The sequence below is a fragment of the Cloeon dipterum genome, chromosome X (assembly GCF_949628265.1).
Source record: "Cloeon dipterum chromosome X, ieCloDipt1.1, whole genome shotgun sequence".
In the NCBI taxonomy this organism is placed as follows: domain Eukaryota; kingdom Metazoa; phylum Arthropoda; class Insecta; order Ephemeroptera; family Baetidae; genus Cloeon; species Cloeon dipterum.
The window spans coordinates 13,929,406-13,942,246 of NC_088790.1; the positions used below are offsets into that span (position 1 = coordinate 13,929,406).

The following is a 12,841-nucleotide window of genomic DNA, read 5'->3' on the forward strand; positions in this document are numbered from 1 at the left end:
GAAATAGTTGGCCTGGGACGCAAATATCCAGTTCAGCAAAAAATGAGAAAATATATAACGACTGCTTCCTCGACTTTGTTTGCCTATGGGCGATGCCATTACACTCGTGTACCTAATCAAGCAGCAGGAAACTCAGCTACTTTTTTCCTTCTCCACGAGGCTAATAAATTTTCAACGAGCGTTGCATTCTTGAGACAAAGCAGGGGCTTCATTTCCCAACACGCTAATTAAAAATGTCTCCTTCTCTGTCTCTCTGGCTGCCTGTGTGTGTTTTTCTCTGTGAAAAATCATCCCCTTTCTTTGACTGTGAGCAAGCAGAAGCGAAATAATTACTCGCTACATCAAAAAGCAGCGAGACACAGGGTGGAATAATTAAAACGCGGCCGCGACGATGCACTCACTCACACACACAAATTCGCAATTCGCAGGTGTGCCTGCTTCGCACGTAATTAAATTGAGAGAGATAACGAAGCAGGTCATTAAAAATAATGAGGCGCCCAATGCGAAAATAATAATCATAATACTCGAGAGCTGGTCGAATAATGAAACGAAAAATTTCTCCATTGACAGCAGACTCGCCTCCGTCGATGGATTTAATTCCTCGACTGCGCACAACTTTTAATGAACGCTCCTTTCTCTTTCTTTTATTTCCCAGTGTCGACGGCATCTGTATTGAAAAGCGGCGAACGCTAAAGTTTCGAGTACGATTTTCGAGAGAGCGAGAAAGAGAGAGAGCCCCTGCGCTAATTTTGACTTTTGCCTACCTGCCCGATTCAATGCACGCTCGAGTCCATTGAAAATCTGGAGGCTGTGATGGTTTGGCAGCCGGTTTGTTCTCTATGATCTGCCGGTTGCATACGTTCGAATGGCGTTCGAAAAGTTGCAGTGAAAGATTTATTTTAAATCATTATTACTAGAGTTGGGAATCTAAGACGATCGATTAATATTTTTCTGTGCTTCTGATTTTATTAAAGACACCAAATGGATGCAATGCAAACAATTTTATGACTTTCAGGCTCAAAAAATCGTCCAAATCGCATTGCTTGACCACATTTTCTTGGCAGATTTCGATTCATTATTAATTCAACTGTGAATGACTTTTTGGGGAAACTCTTTGTTTTGAAATAAAATCAGATTTAAAGTAGGGAGACAGTCCTCACCATTTGAAAAGTATGCTAACTTTGCAGCCACTTTTCTTATTGTTAGGTCAATTTTTGGCTTCAACTGAATCCAAAAGGATGAATGCATTAGCAAAAAGGATTTCCCAGGCTATTGTAGTATAAATCCTCTTTAAATTGGCTCCCACGAATCAGAACTCTTTTGACTATTGCACATTTTTAAAATTGTAGATTTGATCGACTATTCTTATTGTGGGCAATAATTCTAGAAACATTTTCAATTGTTGTCCTGTATCAATCCACTTTGAAATTTAAACTAGGGTTTGAAATGAATAATAAAGAGCAGGGTTTCAGAGTTAAAATAACTTTATTTATATAGTCATCATTTATTTTATTCGTCTTTGGCGTAAAGCAAAAATACTCAAGACAAAAATCATTGATTTGAGCGGTGGTTCTTAAAATTTCCATTTCACAATATATATCGTATGTATGTTTTCTGCTGCTATAATTGGTTTTAAAGGAAAAGAGAGCTATTAATGTTAAACGGAAACGAAACACAGTGACATATTCTTACACTTTTAGACATTCTCGGTAATATCATATAGAGTGTGTGTATAGTTCAGTGGTCCTCTTTTCGTCAAATCGCTGTTTTACATGTTCATTGCATATACATATTTATGTCATACACAGTATAAATTTATTGTTTTTAGGCGTGAATTACACCAACAGTGATTACCAGCAGCTATACTTGATTTGACACCAAATTCCACTCTTTTCGCATCGCAAGCTACAGCAGACACGCACGTTTCCCGAGCTCTCCAAAACGAAAACAACTGCAGCTGATGCATATAACTGGATTGATGGAATGAAAATTAATTTGCTCGAGGCTGTTGGCCGAGCGAGGAAAAGAGAGCTCTCGTTTGCATTTTTCACGCGCCGCCGAAAGCGAAATCTGAACTGGAGGATGTCGAAACGAGAGGCAAAGCCAGCCAGCCGACCGCCAGCGGTGCCGCAAACTTTGGGGTTACAGCTGATGCGCGGAATAATTTATGGGCCTGTTTGGATACACAGGAAACAGACGTCTCGCTTTTTGTTCCACCAGAGAGAGATAGAGAGAGATACAAAACAACCTCATTTCTGTCGACTCAACAAAAATACACAAACATGCCGCGCAACCCAAACAGGAAAACAATCGGTTTCGAATGGTGCTTCTCTCGGCCGCTGCAAGAATAGCAAATGAGTGTTTTTTTTATCATGGAGAAAATATATCGATACCAGAAAATGTATGCCGGTGGCAATTTTTATATTTATTCACCGATATCGGCAATATGCTGATAAAATTTTAGTCTTGAGGCCAACCATTGCTGAATTATTCACTCCAGGAAATATGAGTTATTTATTATTTCAGTTCGCATCAGGAGGATAATGTCGCTCGCCTATAACTCCAGCAGATTTCAGTGATTCAGTTTTTTCATGTACTTCTTAAAATCCCCAAATCTACAAATTGATTTTTTTATTAGGCAATCAAATAAGACATGTGATGCTAAATAGGAATTAATTGAAAAAGAAAATAATGCCACACGTCGTTGAAAACTCATCTCTGAGCCTAAACAAAAAGAGAGACGAGTTACACAATCTTGACAACCCCGTCAATCGCACCTCCTCATGAAAAAAACTCCCTATCACAACATCAACCAAGCAATTCCATCCTTTCTTTCCAAGCTATTTCAAATAATAAAATTATGATATTAATACCAATAACAAATTCTAGAAAGGAAAATTTTACGCGTGCCTTCCTGAATCGATTCCCCAAATATTTTTTAATTCCAAGCGACAAAAGATTTTTCCACTCAATCCAATTTTTTTTCAGAGAGCTTGAAAATATAAAATATTTTGTTGCTTCAATGATTGGCCTCATTTTCCAATATTATTGGTTCTTTGATATGCCGCCACCGAAAACGATAACCAATATTATCGGAATTCGTAAAACATGCCTCACTCTCTCCATCAGGCTAATCCTTACAAAAGCATGTTATTCACTCAGTTCAGAACCCCACCCAATTGAATAGAATCTATCCGCATCAAATTAGCACGTAGTGTTCTTGAAGAACAGTCAACTCAAATTCGCACAAACCGAAAATCAGACTGAAATTCTCACAGCATTCTTCTCTAGCTTAAATACATTTCACTTGTTGTCCGATCGCGTGCACTACGCGTGCCTGAGTCTGGACATGAGGCCGTACAGCTTCTGCAGGTTGGTCAGCGTCGTGTCGTCATCCGGTTTGAGCCGCAGCGCCTCCAAGTACGCCTCCTCCGCCTGCGCGTACTTGCCATTCAGGTGCAGCATCGCGCCTAGGTTCATGTGGCTGCTCGCGTCCTGCAGACAAAACGAAAAAATTCAATTTTTAAAAGGCAATAAAAATGCGGAAAATTGAAACGCTTATTTTGTTCCAAAATACGGATTTCAATAATATGGCGTAGCCCATTGTTTTACTATTGACAGGATTGGGAATCCGAGACGAACGATTTATGTTTTACTTCAGCGTCCCATATAATTTAAGGCACCATGAATCACGCAGAATAATAGCACTGGTGGTCTGAACCACCAGTGAAGCCTTTCCATGCTCCAAAAAATAAGTTTGAACTTAGAAAAGTTGATTTAAAAAATATGGAATACATGTTGAACAACAATTATCGTTAATTAACAGTTTTCTCTATGGCCAAGCTAACCCAGCCCCTTATCGTTTCTTCTATAATTATTATTTTTGCAGGGTTATATCCTACAGTATGCTTAATCCATTTAACATGGATGTCGGTTAAGCTGTGATGAGAAAAAAATTTTTGAATTAAAATTTCTCAATTTCATCCTCTCATTCTTCCTTATCGTCGGTTCGTTCCGTTTGTTGTCCTAAATGTTTAAAGAATGTATTATTTTAAACATGCCTTACAAATTCAATTATTACCTAATATGTATTTTTAACGAAAAAAACTGTTGTTGAGAGCAATATTGTATAATAATTTATCCAGCTTGGAAACGCATACAAATATCCTAGACGTGCTTATTCCTTGGCCATTGCTGACCAGAGGGGAGTGCATTCGGCAGCAGTCCAAGTTCTAGGGGAATCCGTTTTCACAGAGTATAAGTGAAAAGAGTAGTAAAGAGTCCGAGCAATAAAGGGGCGCGCAGGGCAGTTTCTAATTAGAAATATAAAAAGCGGGAAACGATCGGCACGCGGGTTAATTAACAGCTCTATTCCCCGGTTTGGCGTCGTTCGGGAATCTCGTTTTACGGCCGGGTCATTGGTAATTTGGCGCAAAAATCGGCGTGTCGGATGGGCCGACGGAGGGCGCGTTAGTGCCGCCGTATTTTTAACACCCTTGTCCGCCATAAGAGCAGGCCGGCCACTCTTTATGGGGGTCATTAAATAAATTCAATTACTCCATTTGCGATGGCCTCTCTGGCTCTCGGCTGCTGGCAAATAAAATTTGCAGCGTCCGTATTACGAGTGCACAGCTGCAGCTCTTTTGTCGTGCGCTCTTTGTGAACCCCTTTGAGCATGTGCAGGCTAATTTGCACTCGTCCTTTGCTGTACTAGCGCCGAGTAGTGCATCCACCGACAGAGGAAAGGCACCAGCCACCGAACTGCTTTAGGATGCGCTGTATTGAAAAATATTATATTTCCGAAGAGAAAAAATCCAGAAAAATATGCCAGTTGCAAGAAGTTTAATATAAGAGGGGATTTTTTCTACAATCGGAAAATCTCCAAATTTGTGCTTAACTCTCGGTATGAAAGATAAATTTCATAATTAATTCAAGATAAGTAATATAAGATGGAAGCAAAATGCATATTACAAGTGATTTTGTGGATTCTGAATTTGAATCTTTTGAAATAAATTGAATTTGAAAATATATTTTTAGAGTTACAAACAGCTAAAAGAGTATTTATTTTGTCACCTTGCGTCTAGTCTTCTTTATGAAAAAATAAATTAAGTTAAAAAAGAAACGTTATATATTGCGTGAAGTTTTAGCAGCACACTTTCTGTACAATTTTTGTAAACATCGATTGTGTTGAAAAATTTGTAAATCCCCATTTTGAGAACTGGTAATTCGTGGGGAGCTAATAATATTTGTGTTGTTCAATTTGTATGCTCGGACACTAATAAATTATTCTGATAGCATATAGAATTTTATACTAAACCTGATCTATTTTGCAAGGACCAAATCGAAAAAATAAAAAATCGCTCTTTTGATAAAACTGCAATGTGAAAACTGAGATTGGCTGCATAAATTTATAACGTATTCCTATCTTTCTTATCAGAAGTTAAATAAAAAACCGTTGCTAACTCGATAGAAATGTCAAGCGAAATAAGAAACTCCTAAATCATTCAAAACGACTCCGGAAAACCTTTTAATCGAATCAAACTATGAAAAGAGGCATTAGAAAGTTGCAACCATCACCTTGCAAGTTTCTAAGGTATCAGCTCTCGCTTTAAAATCTCGTCTTTCCCATTCTAGCAGAGATTGCTGGAGTACTTTGCTGAATGATAAATCCGATTTTAACCGTGTCGCACTGCAGCCGCCGTGGGACCAAGTTCGCACCCGTCACTTGGCGATTGCACTCAGTGCCGCGCTGCGCTTTTACATTTTGCAACTTAATTGGAACAAACTTTGCGTCGAGCATTAATGCAGGACTGCTGCAAGTGAGCGATCGAGGGAGGCTTGCAAAGAAAAATGTCGACCCGGATCCGAACTGGCTGCAACAGCTGCTTCTGTGCTGCGGTTGCTGCTCACTGTCTTGCCTCGATCCTCTAACAAGCGCAAATCCATTCATGTTCTGCGAAACGCAAAGTTTTGATTATAGCACATTTTCCTCCGCGAGCAGAGAAAAGGCAGCGTATATTTTAAATTAATATCTGCTCCATGTGCAGGATTCTGCATAAATATGTGTATATTTATATTAATCCCATCCTTCAGAATGTATTTTGTTAAATTTGAAACAAAATTTGTTAGAGAACTGAAGTCGTCGCTTGAAAGTTCTCAAGTAGGAAATATTGAGAGACATTTTTCCTTAAATTCTCTTAATTGGGGCTGTTAGCTTAGCCTGTTGAAGTTTTCGAGAAGGTTCACAGCAATTTTACTACTTTCATTTTTAATTGCGTCGATTGTTTTAATAGATGATTTCAAGCCCTCTACAGTTAATTCTTAGGTCTTGGATTTTGATTTGCAGGCAAAGCACTTCTGAAGTTTCATGAAGAATTTTCAATAATTAATTATATCTTTATTGTCTTTTGGCGAGGTCATACATCAGATATGGTCACATTTCCAAATATATGCCCCCAAATTGCTATGTACAAACAAAAAATTCACACAAAAATCACAACAACTTCAAGTCCATTATTTCGTAGCACATCCTAGAAAAATGTTAAAAAAATATAACGAAATAAACGGTCAACCAAATTCTCCCGCTTTGGAATATTTAAGATCCCTCTCTAAATTTATATCGCAGCTTTCTAAGAGAAGCATGAAATATAATAAATTGAAATTGAAATTAATTTGAATCAATATTGGTATAGGCGAATGATTTTGTTTCCGGGGGGTTGACGATAGTCAGGGTCTTTGGTGAATCGGTTTTGCGTGCACCCTCAAAGCCCTATAAATCCCTTTCAATAGGACATAATACACAAATAGCCCGTTCATCAACAACGCTGGATGGACCGGTGTTTGTTGCTGCTAAACGCCCGTTTGTACCGGACGGATGCACGTTTTTCACCAGGGGTTTGCATGCGTTTGCCGATCTGGGAGCCCTGGAGACGGCGGTTGCTGCGAAAGCCGCGCGGACAGCCCGGTGATAATTTATTGACGCTGGCTCCGGCCGAGGGCGCAATGTTGATTCAGGTTAATAGGCATTACTATTTAATGCTATTCCCAGATGATGTAGACTGTCAGTCTGCAATGCAGGGGTCCGCAATTTATGGCCAAGTGGCCAACCTTGCGGTCGTGTTCAAGCTCGGCCGGCCTGCTAATGCAGGCTCACCTCGACACGCATTAAAATTACAACAGCCAGCCAGAGAGCGAGAGCAAGAGAGGCGCACACTCGGACCGACTAATCGTGAACGACAAGCCGCCACACATGAATTAGACAGCGAGTTTTGGGCCAAACGATCACGACCTGCACGCAACACCGGCGCGTTTATGGCTGCCGGAAAAGTGATTTTTTTCTAAGCTCGTGGGTACGAGAAGCTTAAAGTTCTGCCAAAGGCGAGCAACCATCAACTATTGACGACGTGCACGTGTCCGATGCAAACGGCGCCTCGAGGAAAGTGGCGGGATCCGATGAAAAATGGCGGCTCTGCTCGCAGTAATGGATTTACACATTTTTTGACAGCCACTACGAACGACTTCAGTGCTGAAGAGAAGGTTTTTAACAAGTCAAATAATTTCCCATGCACTGACGGAAACACGATTCAGACTCTTTCCAGGGTAATGGTTAGTAAGAAGTATGTGAAGGAAAAATCCTGTGAGATTGTAAGCTTCTTCATTTTTTTGCTGCGGCTGTCTGATGAATTGAATTTCCGTAATATTTGGGGGGGTTAGGAATTTTGGAGGTTTTTTTTTGCAAAATTGGGTAACATTTTAATAAAAACTTGAATTTAACTATTTTAATTTGTTGTAAAATGACTTAAAAATACTGTTTATGTTGAAAATCATACACGAATCGACATTTTTAAACCATTTGCCACGTTTTAAAGGTTTTTATCAATGGATTATGATGGTTTTCGGCATAATTATATGGTTTTGGTTCCAAAGACGGCTTTAAAATTATATTGTGTGATTCTCGTGTTCATGTAATGCATAAAATTAAGTCAGACGTATTGAAAAAATAAATAAACAATCGATCGTTTTGAATTCCCAACCCTAACCATGTTTATTAAACAAGGAGAGCTATTTTACATGTAAATGGCATTACCGTAATTGAAGTGTTTTCATTGAAAACTAATTAGTTTGATAAAACATTCATGTTTATTTGGCAAATGAACCATTATCATTGCTCTGTTATAGTAACTCAGCTCTAGAAATAATTTCAATTTGCAAATATAATTTAATGAAAACCACTTCTGACCTTACTGAGCTTTGAATCACTGAAAACTTTTGAGTCACATTTCTGCTTCCAATTAGACCAATATATACCAATCAACCTCCTTTAAAATTTGTTGAATTTCCCAGTGAACACTGTAATGAATGTGATAATCAGCTTTGAGGCTATCTGCAACCAAAAGAAATCCGGGACTGTGGATTCGGTGTTAATCGGTGCGAGTAGTTCGCAGTGGAGGCGCGCGATAAAGAAGAGCCGATCCGATTACGATGGGAACAATGGGCCCGACCGTTCTTAGGCAAATAAAGAAGCTGGAAAATGCTGCGTGGCGCACCGACGCAAATCCCTGGGGCTAATTCGCGACGAATTTGGCTGCCTCTGCTCATTATTCACGTCACAGAGCGGCCGAACGCGCGTGCAACAGCGCCCGACGCAAATAATGAAATCCAGCCGAGACAATTCATCTTGCTCATTCGAAAGAGCGCCGCTCCATTGAATTAAAATGTGCAAAAAGGCTCAGCGAGCAAATCCTTTGTGCGGCTGCATGGCGAGCACAATAACACCCCATTCTGCAAATCCGCGAAACAGCCGCCTGCCTTGAGCCGCTTTGATTATTTTGCCTGATTCCGCGGAAACGAGTCCGCACCCTCGGGGTGTGAAAAAAGTCTGCACTTTTCCATTGAATTTATAATCCTGCAGCTCTTGCTTACCACCACTTTCCTCTGTTAAACCTTGCCTTGCAGCAGGAGAAGACCACGCAATAATTTCTACAAATATCTGAGTTTTAGTTGTTTTACTTTAGAATAATATTTCAAGTGTCTGAAGTCGTTTTCTTTGTTTGTTTTGAAACTTAAAATATAAAGAGGAATTATAAACTATAGTTGGTAATGAGAATTTGAGGAAGATCAACAATTTTTCATTTCTGGTGAAGGATTTACTCTCGAACGAATTTCGCAATCTTTTTTGACCAAAAATTGTGCAGCCACATTTTTTTAAGAACAACCGAATTTTGGGTACGCTTACAATGAATTATCTCCAATACTTTTGCTTATATTTAAATTATGTTTGTAACTTATCTCTCAATCATCATTGACTTTACATCGCTTTCACTTTTATAACTGAAGCAAAAAAGGTGATCTTAAAAAGAAAAGTTTCGTCTAACACGTCCCTTTGTGTTCACCGTCCCGTGTGCACTGTTTTCCTGATTTCGGGAGAAGAAAATCTGTGGTGCACGTCAGCCTTGCCAAGCTGTCATTTTAAAAGCGGCAGACGGACGGACGGGACCGGATTTGTCGCGATTCTGGGCCGCATGATTTATTCGAGGAGCTGATCGATTAGCATGTTGGTGGCATTTTTCGGCCCTGTTGTTGCCTTACCGCCTCCAATGCTGCGGCGGCAGAGGGCTGTAAATTTCCCCTGACATCGAGTGAGAGAGTCGGCCGGATTGAAAAGTAAATTATTCAAGGGAAAGAGGTGGAGGAGGTGTGTCACTGAGCGGCGAGTTTATTCCAAAGTGCGCCTCCGGGAGGGCCGCTCGCCACGTGTAAGCACTGGCATTATAATTAAATTGTCAGCAATATTAATGGTCTCGGCCGAGATTTTTTCGCCAGATACACCACTGGCTTCTTCGTCTTCTCCTTCGCTTTGCACGAGATCCGTCCGGGGCAGACCGAGCGCGACGACACCGTGTAATTACCTTCGCCCTGTAATTGAAATTCGCGCCTATCGATCAAGTGCCTTCAGCTGTGTTTACAATTAGTTGGACAGCGCGATGTGAATCGACTCCACCTGACGCCCTTTCATGCAGCCCCGATCAATCGAGGAGGAGGATATTGCTTCTTCACTCTGTTTGCAAGAATAGCCTAGTCGGAAAGGCTCTTTTGTCACTTTTCTGTGTACTGAATATCCGCCGATAAAGTAATTATGGGCCTCTCCAACCCAATTCAATCCCCGCTGGAAAAGGAAAATGAGTTGACGCAAAAACGCGGCTTGTAAGCACTGGAAGTATATTTAATTTATATTCCTAATTCATATCACAAACTAACGCGTCACTCGAAAAATCACAATTTTAGGACAATTATATAAAGAATGAAAAGAAATTGAATGTTGTAGCAACAAAATGAGGACCAAAGTCCTGTAAATTTCGAACAAATTAAAAAATCTGTTAATTTCAGGATGTTTCTAAATTAATCATTTGCTGCATTGATAGCTATTTTTTTTAATTTTAACCAAACAAGCTGTATTTTCTTGAGTTAAGAAATCACAATGAGACATTGGGTATTTAGAACACTGAAATTTTGGTGAATTTAAAATCTGAGCTAAAATACCTCATCTTAATTACGTTTTTGAAATTATTTTGAATGAGTCTATTATTATGGTTTTTAATTTAGAAGTCAGAGAATTGGTATGATTGTAAAAATAAAAACAGAGCAAATTCTTTTATATTGTAAAAAACAAATTTAACCTAAAGTTTCCGCTTATTACGCTTTCAGGAAAAAAATGGAGATTATTTTTGGGCTAAAAAATAACACCAGAAATTTTTTAATTTGATCAATTAATTAAGTCTGGGCTCACTTCGGCTGTGTTATTCCAACAGTCTTATTTACTTGTTTAACAGAAGTGTCGCCCATTCTCACATGCTTCCTTTCTTTGTAATTGACCTGTGATACTATAATGGATTATGACTAAATGTGAGAATAAACAAACATATATCAAACTTCCTCTCGTGAACACAAAATTGCACTTATCGCAAGGATTTTAATTTGATTCAGATGGCTTTTAACCGTTTATATATATTTTTTGAAGATAATTAAGACGGATTTATATGGTTCTAAAACTGTACGATTTGTGCTCTTTTGATGGTCCCATGACGATTTGAAATGCAGACAAAATATTCCGCACTATCTAAAATGCGTAGTTGGTATTTGTTCAATTGCTCCTGGATTCCACAGATAATCAATAATTTACTAAAGAACAACCTTAACTTGGCTAGGCTATAATTTCGATAATTTCCAATCTATTGCGAGACTTGATTTTGTGGCGCGAATCTCTAGGTGTAAGAAATCTCAATTATCACCGAGTGAACTTCCAAGTTTAATCCGCATGCTCTGGTTTCTAGAAGATGAAATCCACCAAACACGTGTTTAACTGTTCAGTGTGACACCCTAAACCCTCGATTAATTACTGAATTTCTATACTTGCCCGCGTCAATTTTAGCTCGTCTCAACTTCCAGGTGAAATGTTCCTCTGAAATCTGATCCTCTCTCTATCAATACGTTCCACTTGTGCAAACAAGCTTCACGAACGAGCAAACAAACAAACAAGACTTGGTCTCGCGTGTTTCTCGGAATTAGCTTGGCCGAGAATCGCGCGCGGGGAGCAGGAAAGGAAAGAGAGGGCGAAGCAAAGTTTGATGGGGTGTGTGTGTGTGTATCTAGGAGGAAGAAGCTGATTATCTGGCCATTACCGACTGGCGCACTACCTGCTCCCGGCCAGCCGTTACGTGAGATCACAGATTTCGGCCGCCTTATTGTCCCCCTTATCGTTCGCCAACGCCGCCGCCGCCGCCGACTGTGCAGTTGGTTTTATGCACCAACTTAGACCATTAAACGTAATTTGTTTAGCGATAAAGACTGGCTGCCTGGCGGACGAGCACCAATTATATTATTTCTTTTGTTTCCAACTCGAGTTCTGTTCGCGTTTTTACGACCACCAGGTATCTATGTACATAAACTTACATGCATGCAGGCACACGTACTCGCTCGATCGAATAATAACGCCCGCGGGGGAAATGCAGAGTGGAATAATAATATTTTGCGATCAGTGCGTTTTCATTAGGGATTAGAAATAAAATAATGAACTATCATTCGATTCATGATTGCTCCACTCACAATTAATAGCCTTTCATGCTAAAGACGTAATTGCTTTAACTACCCTAATGGCGACAATTTGGCGCTTTTGAATCTTTTACAAAATAATATTGATTAATATATAGATATACGCAGAAGTTTATGCGTCAAGTAATTTCCTTATGGAAAGAATAACGAGCAATTTGCGATTCACCGGCTTGTATACAGAAAAAACTGCTCTTGTTCACGTCCCTGGTAATAGCTTTGGTGGAAATAAATAGAATTCAGCGCTTGGCTCTCAATTTTTATGAGTGGGATTGTTTACCTTCACTCGCGCAGGAAGCAAGATAATTGGTTCACAGCAAAGTGCAGCGCAATGACTTCATTTATTTTACAAGTACCTTTCATCTCCTGCAGTCATGCTAATTATATGGTGTTTGAAAAATCTACGCAGCACATATTTGCAATAAAAAACAAACGGAGTTCACTTTGCTGATGTTAAACGGTGCAGGCAATAAAGCCTCTTTTTGCTGCATTCCCTTATTGTTAGAGGCAAGTGCTCTTGCAGTTCTTAATATCGTTGAATTTCTTTTAAATTTATTGCTACATCAGTTTTTACGCGTCTTTCTTTATATTAAATAAGAAATAAGGATATATTATTGACTTTGAATTTCATACGGTTTCCTGGCAAAGTAGCCGATTGTTATTTATTAGATTTTTATTCGGAGCAAATAAGTTTTGTTGGGTACTAGTGTTTGACAAAAATCACTCTAATAATTTG

The 12,841-nt window shown here is 39.3% G+C and overlaps 1 protein-coding gene across 2 annotated transcripts in view; it reads right to left on the reverse strand.

Annotated features, from left to right (window-relative positions):
• Positions 1 to 1,466: 1,466 nt before the first annotated feature.
• The window catches only part of LOC135945156 (protein O-mannosyl-transferase Tmtc2-like), a 182,951-nt gene continuing 171,576 nt past the window's right edge, over positions 1,467 to 12,841 (reverse strand). The window contains exons 11-12 of one of the 2 annotated variants that reach the window (XR_010575406.1): positions 2,620 to 3,495; positions 1,467 to 2,549 (exon numbers count right to left, since the gene is read on the reverse strand). Coding sequence is in view for 1 of the 2 variants with exons in the window: in XM_065492625.1 (XP_065348697.1) it covers positions 3,328 to 3,495 (168 nt within the window). In the remaining variant the exon portion in view is untranslated. Of the gene's footprint in view, positions 3,496 to 12,841 lie in introns of both variants that reach the window. The other variant, XM_065492625.1, reaches the window with a different exon arrangement.